Raw genomic sequence first — 19,528 nt, forward strand, 5'->3', positions numbered from 1 at the left:
TGGAAACAAGTGTGTATAGAGCATTTGAAACACAATCAAAATAGTCTAAAATCTGAAGACTTTATCCATAATGTGAAATTAGAATAACCTGAATAAGGTAAACTCATGGTAACATTATTACACATGACCATATCATTACTTTTTATAATTTTTTATAATTTTATCACACATGTCTATAATGTACTGTGATCATATATATTCTCTACCAATATCCTCTCTTACCTACCTACCAAATACCTTCTTCTTGACAACAAACACCCATCCTATTTTCATACCTATTGTGTTTGTGGCCCACTACACTTAATTTGGGTTATCTGCGTGAGCATTAGTAAGGGTTGATTTGCTTGAACAAGGGCAAACTTCCTGTGGATATCAATGAGGTACATGAACTTTGCACCCTGCTCAAACCTCCCAATAATTAGTTGTCTATAGCTTCCCAGGAAGAGGTCTGGTTTCATGATCCCTACATCCTCCATATGGAATACTGATAGGCATGGTCTTGTGAAGATAGTCATTGCTGCTGTGAGTTCAAGGATGTACCGATATTTTGTGTTCAGAAGACAGCTCTCCTCCTCACAGTACCCATTTCCATTCTCTACTTCTTAGATTCTTTCCATCCTTATTCTGTGATGGTTTCTTTTACCCTTAGCCTCTCAAGGCTTTTATCATGAAGATAAAATAGCTTTTGTCAAAGTCTTTTGCTGCATGTACTGTCGTGATCATGTGACATTTTTTCTTGAATCCATTTATATTATGAATTTTTCTTTTTAATACATGATGTCAAATCATTCCTGCATCTCTGGAATGCAATCAATTTGATCATGATAAATACACTTCTTGATATATTTTTGTATTTAGTTTGCAAGTATTTTATTGAGAACTTTTATATCTACGTTCATTAGGAAGATGAGTGTATAACTTTCTTTGTTTGCTGTGTTTTTATCTTTTTTTAATATGAGGATACTTGTTTCAGAACAAGAGTTCAGAAGGTTTCCTTCTTTCTGTGTTTTATGGAATAATTTGAGAAGTTATGGTGTTGGTTCTAATTTAAAGGTTGATTTAAATTGGTTCTAATTTAAAGACTCCTGCAGTGAATTAATTCTCAGGACCTGGGTTTTTTTAAAAAAATATTTTCAGGTTTTATTTTTGGCAATTTGATACATATAAATAATGTATCTTGATATCATCCCACACAAATACCTTCTCCTACTTCCACTAATAACCCTAATATGTCTACCGTCCATGTCCATGTTCTTGTCTCCTTTCTTCTTCTTATAACATGAGTTCAGTTACTGCTGTCTGGATGGCTATGGGTGTAGAGCCATCCTCCAGAACATGGACAACGTACCAGTAGCCATATCCCTAAAGGAATATGACTTCCTCTCCTGTACCCATCAATTGCCAAAAGTTCCTCAGATGGGGTGGAGTCTTCTTACTCCCTCTCCCATCTGGGCTGGAATACTGACTGATTTGATGGTGCGCACGTTGTGTAAGAAAGTAACGACAACTGTTCTAAGTAAGGAGTGAAAAGATTATGTCATGTGTGGAAGACAGCATTCGTCCTCTCCTCTAACTCCCATGTCCTTTCTGTCACCTCTTCCATGAGGTCACTTGAGTCTTTGTAATGACAGTAATGTTATAATGTCCCATCTAGGGCTGAGCCTCAACATCACTTATTTTAACACTTTGACTGCTTAATGGGCCTTGGTATTGGCTGCTGACCATGGTATAAAGAAGCTTTTTTGACAAAAGTTCAAAGGTGCATAATCTATGAACTTTTTTGCACTTTTTTTATTAAAAATTTTTGCCTCCTCCCCGCCTCCCATTTACCTCGCCCTCCCCCTCCACTCACCCTCCCTCTCCTGTCCGAAGATCAGTAAGGGTTCCCTGCCCTGTGGGAAGTCCATGTTCCTCCCCCCTCCATCCAGGTCTAGGAAGGTGAGCATCCAAACAGGCCAGCCCCCCCCCCCCCAAAGCCAGTATATGTAGTAGGATCCAAATCCAGTGCCATTGTCCTTGGTTTCTTAGCAGCCCTCATTGTCTGCCATGTTCAGGGAGTCTGGTTTTATCCCATGCTTTTTCAGTCCCAGACAGCCGGGCAAAAATTGGGAACTTGGGGGTGGGGTGGGATGGGGGTAAGGGGAGATGGGGAGAGAAAAGTGTGAAGGGGAGAGCTTGGGGGAATGGGATGGTTGGGATATAGGAAGGGTGGCTATGGGAGCAGGGAAGTATATATCTTAATTAAGGGAGCCATTTTAGGGTTGGCAAGAGACTTGACTCCAGAGGGGTTCCCAGGTGTCCAGGGAGATGCCCGCAGCTAGTTCCTTCGACAGCTGAGGAGAGGAAGACAGAAATGGCCAGATCCTATAGCCATACTGATGAATATCTTGCATACCACCATAGAACCTTCATCTGGTGATGCATGGAGATAGAGACAGAGCCCCACACTGGACTGAGCTCCCAAGGTCCAAATGAGGAGCAGAAGGAGGGAGAACATGAGCAAGAAAGTCAGGACCGCGAAGGGTGCACCCACCCACTGAGATGGTGGGGCTGATCTAATCTATGGACTTTTAGCTAGGTTTGGGACCATGTATGAATTCCCTCCTCTAGAGCAGGCCACATATCCAATTAGAATGTGGTCAACTACTCTCCCAACTGTTATGCCACAATTACACAAGAAAGGATATCTTGTCTGGCAGAGGACCTGAACTTTTTCTTTTTGCTATCTTGTTTTGTTTTTATAATTACTGTTTCAAGTTTATTGTTTTCTATAGATCTGTTGAAGTTTTTATTTCATTTTTTATTTTGGAAATTAAAATGTAACTACATCATTCCCCTTCCTTTCCTTCCCTCTAGCCCTACCCATGTATCTCCTTGTTCTCACTCAAATCCATGGCATCTATTTCTTAAATTTCTACAAACACACACACACACACACACACACACACACACACACGCACGCACACACATTCTAAACATACAAAATATATTCTGATAAGTTTGTATTATGATTATGTGTATTATGTATATGTATCAATGTGTATATGATTTTAGGGCTTGGTATTGAATCACAGATTGGGGGTCCCTTCCCTAGAAAAGTCACATTCTCCTGCTCTCAGCTCTTAAATTTCCTGTAGTGCTGTCTAGGACGGAGGCCTCAAGATTTCATCCTTTTACATTTGCATGTTTATTGGTCTCATCCTTGTTCATGTTTTAACTTTGGCTAAGAATTATATTCATCTAGAAATATATTCACTCCTTTTTTCAATTCAGTATTTCCCAATTTGATATAGATTTCTAATATATGCACTAGAGAATTTTTTTTAATTTCATTGATACCCATCATTATGTCTCCCTATTCATCTCTAATTTAATTAATTTGGGGTCTTCTTTATCTTTTCTGGTTATTTTGGCTACGAGATTAATTATTGTTAATATTTTAAATAAAGAACTTTCCTTTTATTTATTCCTTTTATTTTATAATTTTTATTTCATTAATTTCTCCCATGATCTTAATTACTTCTCTTCACTTGCTGCTTTTAGGTTTGGTTTGTTGTGACTTTGCCACAGCCTTAAGCTGTGACAGCAAATTATTTGAGATGTCCCTGCTATTTCCATGTGTGTACTCAGAGCCATAAACTTCCCTCATACAGCTACCTTTATTGTATCTTATATGTTTTAGTATGTTGTATTTTAACTTTCAACCACATCTAGGAATTTTCGTTTGTAGCTTGATTTTTACAATGACACATGCATGATTCAACAAGGTATTGTTTAATCACCATGACCTCAAGTATTTTCTGTAGATTCCCTTGTTGTTGACTTCTACCTCTATTCCATTGTGCTCAGATAAAATAAAAGGATTTTTTCCAGTTTTTCTATATTTGTGGAGGCTTGCTTTCTGTCTCAATATGTGATCAGTTTCAGAGAATGCTCCATGGGCTGCTGGGGAGAATGTGCAATATGTAGTGTTTGGATAGAATATTCTTTAAGTGTCTCTTTGATTTATGAGGCCATTCAATTCCAATGTTTCTTTTATTTATTTTCTTTGGTTTGGACAATCTTTTAAATAGTCAAAATGGGGTGTTGAAGCCACTGAGGTGTTGCTGTGTTGTGGTTAATCTGTGACTTTATAACACACACACACACACACACACACACACACACAATTAAATAATTAAACTGGTTCCAGTTGATCAGGCTTGGTTTACTTTTCAGAAGTGTAAAAAAGTATTTTTGTCTCCTTTGAGTGGCTAGACTTGGGATGGAAGTACCGTATAGAGAATGGATGTTGTGAAAAGCCCCGATGACTTCCAAGCCTGAAAGAGGAGACAGTGCCCTGGAAACAGAATAATAGTCATTGAATTTGTTTGGAGAGGAAATAACTTATATTTTAGGTCCCGTGAAGCACCCTGAAGCTCTACAGATGCAAGGTAGAATGGCCAACTCAACTCCATAATGTAGGTTTATGGCTGATGCAAGATTGAGGGACCATTGTTGGATTAGAGACAAGCCAGGTAAGGGTACTGAAAAAGCAAGTTAAGTTTAAAACTAAGGATAAGACTGGTATCTAGTTAGGAGAAGCTTTATCTCCATCACTAATACTGTTCCTGAGAGCTGTAAGTGATGTATGCACTCAAGAAGCTGCAAAATGCAGGTGCTGACGAGAGTGGGGGAGGGACAGTTAAGAGGAGAAGCCTTGAAAAGGGGCTTTTTCCTCGTTGCTCCCGTGGTAGCCCCAGTCACGTAAGCAGCATATAGAAAGCTAAGATGGACAGGAATGCTTCAAAGAAGAATGAACTGGCTTCAGGTCCTTCCCGCCTGGGAAGAAGTAGATCGAAGTCAAGTTCAGTCAGTGTGGAACACTAACAAAGTGAAGAATAACCATATAATATTATATTAATATATAATATTATTAATATAATAATATTGTGGTGGGAGCCTGATTTTGCCTTGAGTGTGGATGTTGTCTGATCTCTTTCCTAATCAGCAGCATCATCTCCTGCTCTTAGTGGATCTAACCTGCAGAAGCTTGCTGTACCAATCAGGAGTCATAGTATTTCTTATATAATATCTGTGAGAGCCCAGCACAGTGCCATGGGATCCCTTTATATATAAACTGATGCCATCAGGATTGGCTGTTTATGCAATCATTTCTTTTAATAGAAGGTAACTCTTTGAAGTAAGCCCATTGTCTTCTTTTTTGTATTCCAAATATTTAATTTTATACCTTAAGTTTTATCTGTCCACCAATTATTATGAAGTCACATATGTCAGCCTGAAATTTTAAGAAAGCCAGCAAAAAACCATTAAATCTTAACAAGTGTGCTTTTTAAAAGGCTTAGATGTTTTTTTTTTTACTTTTTGAAATTATTATACAATTACATTATTTCTTCCTTTTCTTCCAACCCTCTAAAGACTCCAATATGTTCCTGAACTCTCTTTCAAATTCATGCTCCCTTTTCCATCAGTGTAAACCTGAAATAATAGGACATGATAGCTTTTTCTGACTTGAAAGGAGAGATTTATTTTCTCTTCTGGTCTAGACAAAGAATCTTAAAGCTACCTTCAGCTGCCTCTGGTGTCAATGGCATGTTTGACATCCATCCTCATCCAGCCATATGTTAATAAAAACATTTAAAACAGCTTCCCTGATAGTTTGTTGTCAATTGAACTGAATATATCTTCAGCCTCCTTTCAATCTAACATATTAAATAATTTCATCCTTTGTAGGCTAATTAATCACTCCATGGGCAAAAGTCAGACAATTATTTTAAAATCACAGACAAATGCTGGTGTGAAATCTTAAGGTGCTTGTTTATGTCACACACGATATTGATACCACAGTGTATATTTTTCCTAAGTACATGGAAGTCAGTGTAGCCTGAGTAAAGAAGTTTATTGTCTCTTTTAACATACAAGTTATCTTATCTATGAATATTAAAGGTATTATTTCGGTGACGGAGTCAACGCAGACTTAGTTTATTTCAAGTCAGCCTATTTTAGGCAAGGTCCCATAAGCTAGGTAAAGGGCTAGAAGGGAAAGACTGAGAGGTCAAGACACTATGACAAGAGGCGCAAGAATTGATACTTCAATATGTCATATAACTTGAAATGATTTGTCAAGTGGACAACAGAGTTGCCTCTTTTATTAGCACATTCAAACAGCAGCAGAGAAAACAACCTTCATTCGATTCTTACTGAGATTTATTGTTTTTAATAATGCCACTTTTCAGAAGTATAGTCATGTGCTCACTTAGACAGGCTGACAAAGTGAATACTCATATGTAATGCAAAGTACCTCTCAGGTCATAAGTTAAGACATTTATAGTGCAGTGACAGGTCAATCAAACGCCCGCAGCAGACAGCAAACCCCAGCCTCCCTTTCCCATCAACTGGCTCTCATTTTGCACCAAAGAACCCACAATGGAAAGCTGGCAAAACATAGAACACAGATGGCTACCGACTGACATGAAAAGTAAATTTTATTAAACATGTTTACATACATGAGTGGGAAGTTCATTTAAAAGCACAGGGGAGTGTTAAGACAAGTGGTCAAAATAGAAAGATACTACCCAATTATAATCAGTTGGTCGTTGGCCACTAAGACAGAACGGAATCTAGTAGAAGTGCACCAGTTGCTTCGGTTCTTCCTGCACAGCATGGTGAGTGGTGGTCAATCTGTGCCCTGTGGAATGATGGGCAGGTATTTCTGACATGTGTAAATCATAATAAATAATTCACTTGGTGCAGGCAGTATGTCTATGGATTAAAACCTAATGTGTACACAGTGTCTACATGTGTTACAGCCCCACGGGAGGAATCTACACCAAAATATTTATTAGAAGGAATTTGGTCCGTACTACATCACGTTTTCCAGAGGGTAAAAAATAAAGTCCATCTATAGACATTTCACCCCAGACCCACATACTGAGTCTGGCTAAAACCTGCAAAATGTCTGTAACAAAAATGGATGGCTTAGATTTCTTGATTATTTCAGTATATTTATTAACGAGCAAACTGTACAAGTACATGCAACATACAAGCTGGCCTATGTGGAGCTAACATACATTATTAAATAACCTTTTGTCTCTTTGCTTTTTTCTTTCTTTTTCATTTTTTTTATACAAAATATGCATGCAGCTTTGAACAGCTCCAAGTCATGCTGCTCTAACTGTGGAATCACAAAAGTTGAACGACTCATAAAAGGAGGGAGAGTATTATTGATGCAGCTACAGGGCCAGGTGCCTGCAGCACATACACAGAGGGTCACAAGGGGGATCCAAGGCCAAGAAAACCCAAATGAAGAATATGCAAATTGGAATTTGACTGTATTCTTTTTCTTCCCCAAAAGTAAGATCTTGTGCATTAAAAAAAAAAAAAAATCAAGCTTTGTGCTTGCACTGACCTTAAAGAATATAAACTAAAATCCAATAAGAACATTAGTTTAGTGCAGAGTATATGACCTGGAATTTCCAGGGCAATAGTAGCCAGCTCGTACCATGCTCTTTCCAGGGCAGATAGGAGAGTCTACACTGAGGCATGGCTGAGAAGCCTGGGCATAGCTGAAAGTGTCTTAGGCTCAAATCCACTTTTAGTCACCATTTTGGGAAGTTGAGAGTATGGTTCCTACATGTGAGCATTTTTCTTTTGTTATCTGGAAGTAAAAGGCATTGCAAAATGGTTTCTGAAGCACTACTATGTGGCTAGCCTTCATCCCCAGCATTAGTTGCAGATCGACTTGAAAGTCTTTCCTGTCAACAATGGAAAACATGAACAAACCATTTGGAATGCAAACAGATGTGCTCTTCACTGAAATGGGATTCTGTGCCTACCAGTTTGGAAGGGGTAGGGAGGGGTTGTACATACAACTGTGAACGGTCTGCCAGTGATGCCCTTCCCTGACTTCACATCACCCAGCTTTTGAAAACGTCTGGGGGTGGGGGGACAATGCTACAGAAACTGCTTCAGCCCTTTTTGGTGCTTTTGGAAAAAGAAAGGAAGGGCCTCTGTTATCACCACTAACCCTGTTATGACAAAGCAGGGGGGGGGGAATACCCAAAAAAAACCCCAAAAAACAAAACCCAAACCAAAGCTAGCAGAAACCACAAAGACAGTGAAGACAGAAACAAAGACAAGGGGAGAAAAGAAAGCAGCACACAGCGCACAGGTAACTAAAGCAAACCGACAACCAAGGAACCTCAAACACCAGGGAAGTAAGCCCGCTTGTGGTCTGTGCGGAAACGTGTGACGTATAACTTTTCAGAGTGAGAGTTTCCAGTTTGTTCTATTTGGTGTGCTTGTGTGTGTGTGCCTGTGTGTGTGTGTGTGTGTGTGTGTGTGTGAAATGGACGTTTCCTCTTTTCCTATTTGCTGGACGCATTAGTGACTCTCACTAGCATGTCTTCTTACTGTAACCTCAATGACTGCCTTATTCTGCCATACGAAGCCATGTTTTAAACAACAACTGGGACGTAGTACCGAAAAACTACTACAGGCAAAACACAAGTTGATTGTCTGTCTCCAACAATGCTCTTGATCATGAAATATCTGGTTCTGATAATTATCCTGAAATGTGAAGTTTGGTTGGAAGGGTCAGAGTTTACTATGATCGGATGCAGGGAGGCCCAGATGAACTCTCCAGAGATGATTGGGAAGCCCGACGGGTCAGGGGAGTGAGGGTGGGATCCACCAGGGATGACGGAGGGAACAATTTATACCATCCAATCACCATGCTGGACAGATCAAGTTCTTCCAACAAGATTTGAGCCACACCCATAAAGCATTTGTGGTCCATTCTTCCATAGTCACCCCAGACGATCACCTGTAGACAGAAACACAATGTAATTTGAACTTTCTTTTTCCACATGGCAGAGGGTCACATCTCTCATTCTGTAAAAGTGTAGGAAAGGTAAAGGTTAAGACACAAAACTATCTATGAGAAAGCATGCGAGCAAATATCTACACTTATGTTTAAGTCAGTACTGCCCTTATAGGACTTTCATATAAGAAATAATGATGAAGCTCTAAACACTTTTACTACTTAACTATACTGGTGTCAGACAAGCCTTTCAGTACACACATTCTTGGGGTCGGTGTTTTAACCCTGCGGTCATCTGTAAACGTTTCCTTGTTAACCATTCACTCCACTGAACCCTGCTTTCTTAATGTACACTGACAAATTACTTAATTTCTGTGATCCTAAAATATATGTTTTATCATAGAAATAATGATATTTAGGGAACAAAGGTGTTAGAAACTTTGAAAGAGGTATGTATGGAAGAACCTACAAAACAGCTATTGGTTGGTCTCTATTCTCTTTCTTCTACATTCTTCCATTTTATAGCTTATGTCTGATATTGAGTAATGATCAATTAATAATTGTTATTTTTTGCCATGGTATATTTCTCTCTATGTATCTATCTACCTACTTATCATCTATGTATAAGTTTATCTATCATCTGTCTGTCTGTCTATCTATCTATCTACCTATCTATCTATCTATCTATCTAATCTATCTATCTATCTATCTATCTATCTATCTATCTATCTATCTATCTATCTATCTATCTCTATATATCTACCTATCACCTATCTAACACCTATCATCATCTTTCCATCTATCATCAATCTATCTAACTCTGTATCATCTATCTTCAGTATGGCTATGGCTATGTATCAAGAAGAGAAAAAACGTGACAAAAAGGTCAAAGTTTGGAGAGGTTAGAGACAAGGAGGGAAAGCCAAAGATATCACATTTTGTTTCCTTCCACTAAAGACGTTTTCTTCCATATCAGACATTGCTAATACTATAGATATTGCATTATAAATTGACCAGTTTATATATGTCTACATAATGACATTAGTAAATTAGGCTTTACTGAATTGATTTTCCTCAGTGCTATCCATATGTTTAGTTAGACCAATAGATATCACCATAAGCAGCTGAGGAAAGTGTTACTGACCTGAAGAACTTTACCCTGTGGACTTTCATCAAAAACAAGGGACTGCTGATACAAAGGGTCAAGAGTTTTCCGTGCAATTCTTGTCTTCTTTTTGGCAATACAGGCTCCATTTTCCAAAAGATAGACTTTCACATAGGGTGCTAAACAAAGGTGAGTAGACATGTAAGAATGGATTGCTCGAACTAACTCTGTGTCGATGATTTGATGCTTCACTGGGGACTTGGAGATTCTTACTATCTGGACATCTTCATAGGTCTAAAAACTCTACTCCTTACAACCCATACATACATCACCACTACTGTGTCTTTCCTCATTTCAAAGAAATGTCCATTCAGTGGTCTTGACTCATTTACTTGAGTCAGGGCTGGCACAGTGCAGGTAAACATCTTAAGTGTTTTGTGTTTTCTTTCGTGGTTTTGGTTATGCAGAAAAACTATGTAGCACAGACAATGGCTATAATTACATTTTTTTTGAGAATAGCAGCATTTCCCTAGTACTTTTCAACAAAGTAATTGTGAGAACAAAACCCAGATCCTTTTTGATAAAATCAAATATCACAGAAAAGTGCTTTTTAAGGAAAATGATCGCTTAAAGCAAAAATCAAGCTTCAAATGCATTATTTTCTCACCCTTTAGCTAAGATCAATGATAAAGCAAAATGCAACAAAATTTTCAAGATTTTCCATATTTAAGCTTTGCCCAGGGACTGGAGAGATGGCTCAGTAGTTAACAGCCCATACTCCTCCTGCAGAGGATCCAGGATCAGTTCCTAGAACTCACTGGGCAGCTCACAACAACCTGTAACTCCTGTTCTAGGAGGTCCAGTGCTCTCTTCTGGCTCCTCTGAGCACTGCATAGGTATAGAGGTGCATGCAAATCAACCTGCACATTAAAATAAATACACCTGAGAAGAGCCCAGTCCACATCAGTGCTACTTTTCCTTACCAGGGGTAGACTTGGAGCCAGGCTTTTGTGTAAGGCTCCGGGCTCTGATAACTTCAACCTCCAATTGGCCCTTTTTATCCTCCATTCCGATTTGGATATCACCTGAAAGTGAAGACAAAAGAAAAATCGCAGCTTCTGTTCAAATCATGAGACAAGGAAAAAGGTGGAGGAACATTGGCGAATGCTGAAGTGTGATTTCTGGGATGGTTAATATGAACACCACCATATTATCCTAGCCAATGATGTACTGGCATCAAACTTCTATCAGCACTGTATGGCATTTAAATGTTGGGGACTAATATGATGCATATTTTGTAAAGCTATCAATTTAGGATGCTTTTCTTTATTCTAAAATTATTGTTAAGTTTTATAAAACTGTGAATTAATATGGAATTTCGTCAAATGTGCTTCTATATGTTAATATGGGTATTTTTCTTCTTGATTAATGAGGTTAATTACATTCTTTCAGGTATTAAATCAATCATGAATTTGTGATAAGAAGTTGGTTGTATTAGCATTACTTTTAATATTAACATATTTGTGTTGTTTGAGTTTGTAGACACTTTTTGGAAGTATGAGTTAGGAGGGGAAACTACTTTGGGATGTATTGCATGAGAGAAGAATCTATTATCAATTAAAATCAGACTTCTGGTTTGGGAATTGTTTTTAATCACTGAATTTTAAAATATGGCTTCTATCATATGCTCTCTTCCCTCATTCTAGAACAATGATTATATAAGCTTTAGAATTATTTTTTTCCCTCTCCATGTCTTCTTACTTATACTTTTCATTCTCCTGTTTCTCCAATTAATTCTGGATACCCTCTTAAGGCTTATCCTGCAGTTAATCAATTTTCTCCCTGGCTTTTCTAAAATAATGTAATCTTTCAATTCTTAAGTTTGTTACATTTCTTAGTTCTAGAAAACTCGTTTTTTTTAAAAAATAATTTCATTATCATAAGATTTCTCAAATTTACCCTTTACTCCTTGAGCCATATAATCTTTGAAGGATTTATTTTTACTTTGTGCATGTGTGCACACCTGTGTGGGAGTTATGGTTATGCATGCCTTATGACCTGTGAGCCCATAAGAATGTGTTGGATCCCCTAGAACTGCAGTTACAGCCACAGAATATGGGTTCTGAGAACTAGGGTCCTTCGGGAGAGCAGTGAGTGCTCTAACCCCTGACATCCCTCTCTAATTTTTTCAGTCTACCTCTTTAACTTTCATATATGGACTCAGTTTGACTTGACATCTATTTTCTACTGCTTTTGTATTTAAAATCAATGTTTCCCTTTTTATTTTCATCTGGTTATCTGTGCTTGATACCTGGTGATTGACTTTACAATACTGTTTTCAGAAAAATATGTTATTATGGTAATCATTTTTTTTGGAAATTAATTACTTTTTTCCATAAACTGTGTGCAATCTCTGATCAGTTTAGTGAATGGTTTAAGTAATTCTAATTCCCCTTTCTAAATATCCTCCCATTTTACATCCACCTTGCCTATATTTTCAAAGTAGAGACAAACCATTGAATCTGAACTAGGAAAAGGGTGGTGACTAGATCATACTTCTTTCAATCATTTGTGGTTGATTTTGTTCCTTATTGTTTAAGCTTGTGTCTTGTGAATCCTAACACACAACTGTGTTGTGTTCCTTCAATGTCACCTATGCCTTATATTTGAGAATAGTAAAACTCTCATTTGTAATACTACTATACAATTCTAAACGACCTTGTCAACTATAAAACTGCACAAGAATAGTCCTTACCCATGGCAGGGGTGGCGAGGGTTTGGCGGCCAACAAGCTGAGCTGGCCCCAGTCCATCAAGGAAATCACTGAACTGACTGTCGGGTCCTACTCGAACTCCAGGGAATATTAAGCTACAACAAACGAAAGAGAAGAAACACAATTTAGACTTCTCCTCTTGACAGTTTCTTTTTAACAGTTCTGATCAGCAGATATACCCCAGTTGTTTACCCATGATACCTACGAGTCAAGCAGATAAGGCTCAATAGCGATTGAGAGGAGATTTAGAATTTTACCTTAAGACCTGAGGCTCCATTCAGGAGCACTCTCTAACAATTTTTAATATGACAACTGTTCTAGATATTTATAATTTAATATCATTAGCCTCACATGTTTATTCATGAGCATTACATGACATGAATGCAAAATCTTTAAAGAGCTGCTAGTATATTTAATAAATATTATCGGAAAGTACAAATTCTTGTTTACAATCAAAACATTTAATGCCTTCAGTTTTGAAAATTTGTACTTATCATTACTAGTGTGTGTGTGTGTGTGTGTGTGAATGCAGGCATGCACATGCCATTGCCGTGGCTGTGTATAGAGGTCAGAGGACAAACTCGGGTCATAAGGCACATGTATTCCCTATGAGGCTACCTTACAGACTGTAATTTATCCAATTTGAGTTTTTTTAAGGGGGTTAAATGATGGTGACCGGATAATTATGAAAAACTTGTTAAGTGGTTCATCTCTTGCAATCTCACAAAACGTTAGTGACTAAAGCATATAGTTCTAACCCCAAAGTTCTTAAGCATGTGAAAATGCTGATTTTGTTAAGTAACCACACAACTTAGTAAACCTTCTCACAAATAAAAAAACCCCCAAATGGTCTTTATACGCTTTCAGAATTACCCCATTTTAGAGTTAAAAATATTTCATTGGAAAAATGAGGTAGGATAGAGTCCTTTTTCTTTTATGCTGAGATAAAAATGAATTATTGGCATATTAAAAACAGGAAAATGTAAATTCTTATAGGTAAAAACATGTCAGGTTCACAGCATCATAAAGCTCAGAAAAGCTGGGTTAGAAATTGGGGAATCAGAAATCAGTTTCGTTCGCTTCTGGTGGCAGAGCTAGGCTGTATGTTTCCTATATGAAAAACTGTCGTTAAATGTGGCAGTTCCATACTATCTGTTCAGTGAAGGACAGCACTTTCTTTCTTTGATAGGTTTGACCAGGGATGTGTCCACCGGTGTTTATAGAATGTCAGGCTAGAAACAGACAGTGAAACTTCCGGTTATGCGAATAAGTGACACAGCAGGAAATCCTAAGCAATCCATATCCCTTGGTGCCAGGCAGCAAGACGCCACTCACTTCCCCTCGGAGCTGTAACTGTTGATGCTGCCATCCGTGGACTCTCGGCTCGGCTGTCTCACCATCTTCCGCATTTCGGCTGCCATTCCCGTTTCCGTACTCCGCTGGATGGTACTTTTTAACTTCTTGTGGCCCGACTCTGATCGGAAAGAATGGAAACAAGCACCAAGTTTTACTTAGCCAGCTTTTCCCTGAATATCAACTGACTCTGTGAAAGCAATGGTTACTTTTCATTAGCATTACACGTTCAATAAGAACAGCCGTGACCTAAGAGAATCAATCTTTCTCAGAAGAGTTCTTTCGTCGAGAGGTTAGCAGTAGGTACAACAGCCCACAGCTCCAGGCGTGTCCCCCGAGCATCTCTGACCCTGTGAATGGAAGTGAACTACTGTGGTACTGCTATGGCAACTTCATTGAAAAGAATAGATCTGGCACTCGATTGTTACAAGGAAAATAATACTGAGCAACTTATAGGTTACTCCTAGTCTGAAACAGTACAACTGTGTGGAAGTAGATCTAAAGAAAGGCCATATCCTACAAACACGCGATTTCCCAAAATGAAAAACCCGACAGCATTGGTGCATCCATGTATCAAGAACCTTCATATAAAGAAATATTAATTATTTGGGTTTTTTTGATTTTTTTTTTTTTTTTTTTTTTTTTTTTTTTTTTTTTTTTTTTTTACAATACCTTAATTTAGGCTATCTAACCTGGGATAGAATATGGGTTACCTAATCAGGTAGAACAGGTGTAAACTATCTTCATTCTAAGGAAGCATGGCTCTCTCCAGCTTTTTGATTCAGCTCTATGACCTGCCTGGCATTTAGGGGGAGTTGTGATCATTTGAACTGTATATTAGCTCATTTCCATTTCATTTTTTTTCCTAAGGTAGTGTCTTATTCTGTAGCTCAGGTTCGTTTTGTCCTCCTGAGGTGGCACTGACCAGCTTTGAGCTCCCAACATTCCTGCTTCAGCCGCCACATGTTGACATTTTACACATGTGCCACCATACCAGGCTCATTTCAGCTGTTCATAAACCAAACCCAGAGCAATGTCTTTGATCCCTCCCTGTGCAATGCATTACCCAGTATTCTACTCACAGCTTGACAATGAACATCTAAAATGCTTACAAACTACTAAGCTGATTTTCTATAGACAAGTCCACATACATTTCTCCTTTACCTTTTTGTGTTGTATAATTTAAGACTCATTAGAAACCTATAAATACTTTTTATATATAAGATATGTTTACATATGAAAATTTCCATTTGCCACTATCTTTCACAAATATGGGTATTTAAGTACATTCTTAAATACATCATATAAATGGTAACATTTTACCCTCTCATTTTGGCCACTGTGTCTCTTTTGCATTTTGTGTCATCAAATATATAATAAACTTACATAACACATATAAGAATGCGGCATATTCTTATAGATGCTTTTGATGGATTTATTACATTTTTTTACTGCTCACTTTCTTATTACTATTTTTGCTAAAGAGAATGTATGTATATTACAAAGTGTTCAGTATTACAGAAATAGCAAACATTGAAGATGGCCTTTATCTCCTTGTCCGACTTCAGGATTCTTCTTTTCTCATACCTTATCCATCATAAACTTCCGTCTACTTGCTGTTATTTTGCAGATAAATCAATATCTGGGAGTGCAGATGATACGTGACTGTTGCTCACTGCCATCCCTCTTGTCACGAAGGATACTTTTAAACTCAACAATGGGATATTACACATTCTAGCATGCAATTTTCTCATTATAGCCAATATAACACACTAAAATGATAGCGCTGCTGTGTTAAATAGCAATGCAGGTTTCAAACTACACTATGTCTTCATTCATAGGCATTCCAATGATGATAGAGAAGTTTTTACAGAATAAACCCCAAGAAATTGAAATGCTAGTGACCGCCATTGTAATTTCTGAATTACCCTTCAAAAAAGGACGTGGTATTTACAGTGCTACCAACACTCACAGCCATGCCCCAATTTCCCCACCTGAGACTCAGGAGTTCTTTTCTTATCTCCCCCTTTGGGTATCTTGTTTTTTTCCCATGTGACTTATTTTTATAGAACATGTCTACTTACTGAGGACAGGAACTTCATTCACGGCCACTGTAACTACTGTTGGCATTCGTTTATATACCATGCCTACTTCTTAGGTGTAGTTATTTAAGAAATTAGAATGTTGTTAGAACATCTCTCATTTCTGCCTATGAATTGGTTAGATCCCACTTCAGAGATAGGAGAAAGTCATGGGCATACAAGTTGAATGAATATTCTAATCCAAAAATCATAACCACCTCAAAATTCCCAAGATTTATGGGTGCTGATAGATGTTACAAGCAAAGAATTCCTATGTGATAGGGTGTAATCAAAATAGAGGTGGATTAAAAGGGCTTCTGGGGTAGGGGAAGTCAGTTTTCTTTAAGAATTGGCCCCTCGTATGTCAATCAAACTTCAAAAGATAGCCCACACCATGAGCATATGAACAGCACAAAGAAGAATCAATGGGCTATAAAAATAGAGAAAATATGAATTTGGAGAGGGGTGGGAGTGAGGTATGGGGAGGAGTATGGGGTAAATAAGTATATTTACTTATTTATATGCATATATGGATTTCTTAAAATTGTTTAAAGTATTATATTAAAGTTTCCAGAATATGGGTAGAATGCATATGAAACATGAATAAATCATGTTGAGACTTAGTCCCACTCTTACGATCTAATTATGATATTTGTTAATACCACAAAATGTATAAAAAAATAACAAAACATGACATACTTCTGTATCCAGGCTCCTTAGATGAATAATATTTGGTCTGTATTATCAAAGTGTCAAGAGAACTGGAGTTATGATGACTGTTTACCAAGGGCTTGTGAGGCAATACGGCCAGGGTGGAGTACCAGTTCATACTGAAATAGAGCCCTAGGGGAGTCTATAAGTGGTGAGGTTCTATTGGAAGCTGGAGGAACAACTCTTAAGAGGATTAATAGTAGGAGTCTTGGGTTACTGTAATTTTTCATCCCTTCATTCATCTTTCAAACAGTAATTGCTTACAAAGACTTTCCTATTTTCATACTCAATCCAAGGTGTGAGACACATATTAAAAATATAAATGTTCTGCTGACATCAAGATTACATTGTACTTTGTATACACAAGGGAAGAAAACAACCAAGATATATTATCGAAGGCAACAAGTGCTATGAATTAAACACTGGACAGAGTGAGGATACAGATAGCGGTGGGGTGGAGCAGCAGTGACTTCATCTGCAAAGCCAAGGAGGAGAAGGGAAGTTCCATCCTGTACGGTGGGTCGTGAATACAGCGATGGGGAGGCTGAGCACGCTGGTGAGCAGTCTGCAGAGATGGTTTGGACAGTAGCTCTCGGGTCCCCGAGGTCCTCTTTTGATGATGATGTTGACTCTGGCCCAGAGATCTGCTGCCACAGTTCTCAGGACCCCATGGGTATCTGGTTATCCAGGTAACCGAGTGGTTGACAGCCCAAACCTATTTTTTTTTTTAAAAAATCTACTAAACACAGGTTAAACTATTTAAACATAGGTTTAAATATTTAACACCTGTTACACATTTGTTTGGCAGATGTAAAAAAAAAACTTTAGAAATGAATAACCTTTATTGTTTGTACTTTCACTTATAAATTTTTTTGCATGCATGTGTCCGAGTGTGTCATGTATGTTCAGCGCCCACAGAGGTCAGAGGAAAGAGTTAGATTCCCTGGAACGGATTTACAGGCAGTTGTGACGATACAAGAATAGGGAGTGCAACTCAGGTCCACTACAAGATTAGAGTGAATTCCTACTGATGAGCCACATTCCAGCTCCAATTTGTTTGCAATTTTAAACTGACATATCCATTTTTCTAAAAGCAAGGTATAACTATAGAAATTTTAGGGCTGTTTTAAACTCAATAATTTTCATATTGAACGTACTACAAACTTTGGAAAAAGAAAAATATTACATTTGAGAGGTAAGTTATTAAATTTTTATATTTACCCAATTCTGTAAACTCTAATAATGCTTTTTATAATTTTCAAGTCTTGTTTAATTATTAGTCGGGAAGCCAGCCAAAGAACTGACACCCACTGGTTGACTTATTTATATTAACAAATATCAACAAAAAGATGCCATTGGACTGAGCCTGAGATAGGCCTGACTAGAAGCTAAATAAGCAGTTTCAGCTTTGATTCTGCCTTGTTCAAATTCATAAGGGCTATCAGGGCTTAATGTTAATTTAGAATGTAAGAGCTGGAGGGATTTTGTCTTATGTATAAGGAGGTTGTAAATAGACAGAAAGGTAGTCCAGGAAAGAACACTGTGCAGTATTTATTCTAGACCCAGACTCTTTTTTGATGCTGGCATATAGCCATGAATCAAGAGAGAAAGCCTGGTCTTAACAGGGCACACGTTCTACAAGTCACAACAACTTGTTCAAATCACTTGAGTTAGCAGTAAATGTACGGCTAAAAACCCAGGTTTGGGAATCTCAGGACTGTGATCATTGTATAATACTACAGTTTGGGAAAGCATAAAGTTTGGCCTTACCTGCTTAGTAAACAATAAATGGTTTTGCGGTAGATAGTTTTGTGTATCCTTTCATATATGTATTTCCATATTCATCTGTGAACCTGCTAAAATCCCAATCTGCATAGGCAAAAATGCATTCAGTCATCTGCAGTGATAACATCCATATATTATATTTTCTCACTATTAACATCTAATGAGGAATTGTTCACCTGATAAAGACATGTAGTCACCTTATCCAATTATGGCATGATTTTATTTGAAAAATCCTGATTTAAGTATTTTACAATTGTAAAGGTTAGAAAACAGTGCATTTCATATAAATCATGAACTCATGAAGAATTAGTAAAACATGTAATGCTTCAAGTAACATCAAGCTGTTGTAAAGCAAACAGTCTCTCAAAGGACTTTACCAAATATGTCATCTTTGCATGTGAACTCCCTCTGCATATTTGAATGCAAATGTTTTACAAACACTTATTGACTCACTAATTCATCATGTACTCTTTAAACAAAAACAAGCAATACTACGCCGAGCATCGCTCTGGTTTGACAAAACAACAGTAACCGGACAGGGCAGAGCATACCAACGCTTATGTATGAGTGGCAGCCATAAGCAAAAGGTTGGAGTCAGAGAAATGCAGACAGAAAGAAGGACAAGACACAACACATAGAGGAAGTGCAATTTGAAGTTTCTAAGTGTAATCACCCAGAAAAGAACTTTAGGGAAGGTATATGGAAGGGTTTGGAGGGAGGAAACAGAAGGAAGAAATATGGTGATTAAATTACAATTTCAAAACAAAACAAAACAAAGTAAAAAAAAAAAAAGTCATTCAGGCATGATAGTACATCCTTTAATCCTGACACTCAAGAGGTGGAAGAAGAAGAATCACGAGTTTTATCCTTGGCTATCTAATAAGTTCAAGGCCAGGCCT

The 19,528-nt window shown here is 37.7% G+C and overlaps 1 protein-coding gene across 40 annotated transcripts in view; it reads right to left on the reverse strand.

Annotated features, from left to right (window-relative positions):
- Positions 1-8,605: 8,605 nt before the first annotated feature.
- Rims1 (regulating synaptic membrane exocytosis 1) overlaps positions 8,606-19,528 on the reverse strand; it is a 473,179-nt gene continuing 462,256 nt past the window's right edge. For all 40 annotated transcript variants that reach the window (XM_042055795.1, XM_038344177.1, XM_038344176.1 and 37 more), the window contains 5 exons: positions 14,035-14,173; positions 12,682-12,794; positions 10,910-11,011; positions 9,966-10,105; positions 8,606-8,824 (listed from right to left, as the gene is read on the reverse strand). In XM_042055795.1, the coding sequence (XP_041911729.1) occupies positions 8,606-8,824; positions 9,966-10,105; positions 10,910-11,011; positions 12,682-12,794; positions 14,035-14,173 (713 nt within the window). The remainder of the gene's footprint in view (positions 8,825-9,965; positions 10,106-10,909; positions 11,012-12,681; positions 12,795-14,034; positions 14,174-19,528) is intronic.

Source organism: Arvicola amphibius, chromosome 9, assembly GCF_903992535.2.
Source record: "Arvicola amphibius chromosome 9, mArvAmp1.2, whole genome shotgun sequence".
NCBI classification, from domain to species: Eukaryota; Metazoa; Chordata; class Mammalia; order Rodentia; family Cricetidae; genus Arvicola; species Arvicola amphibius.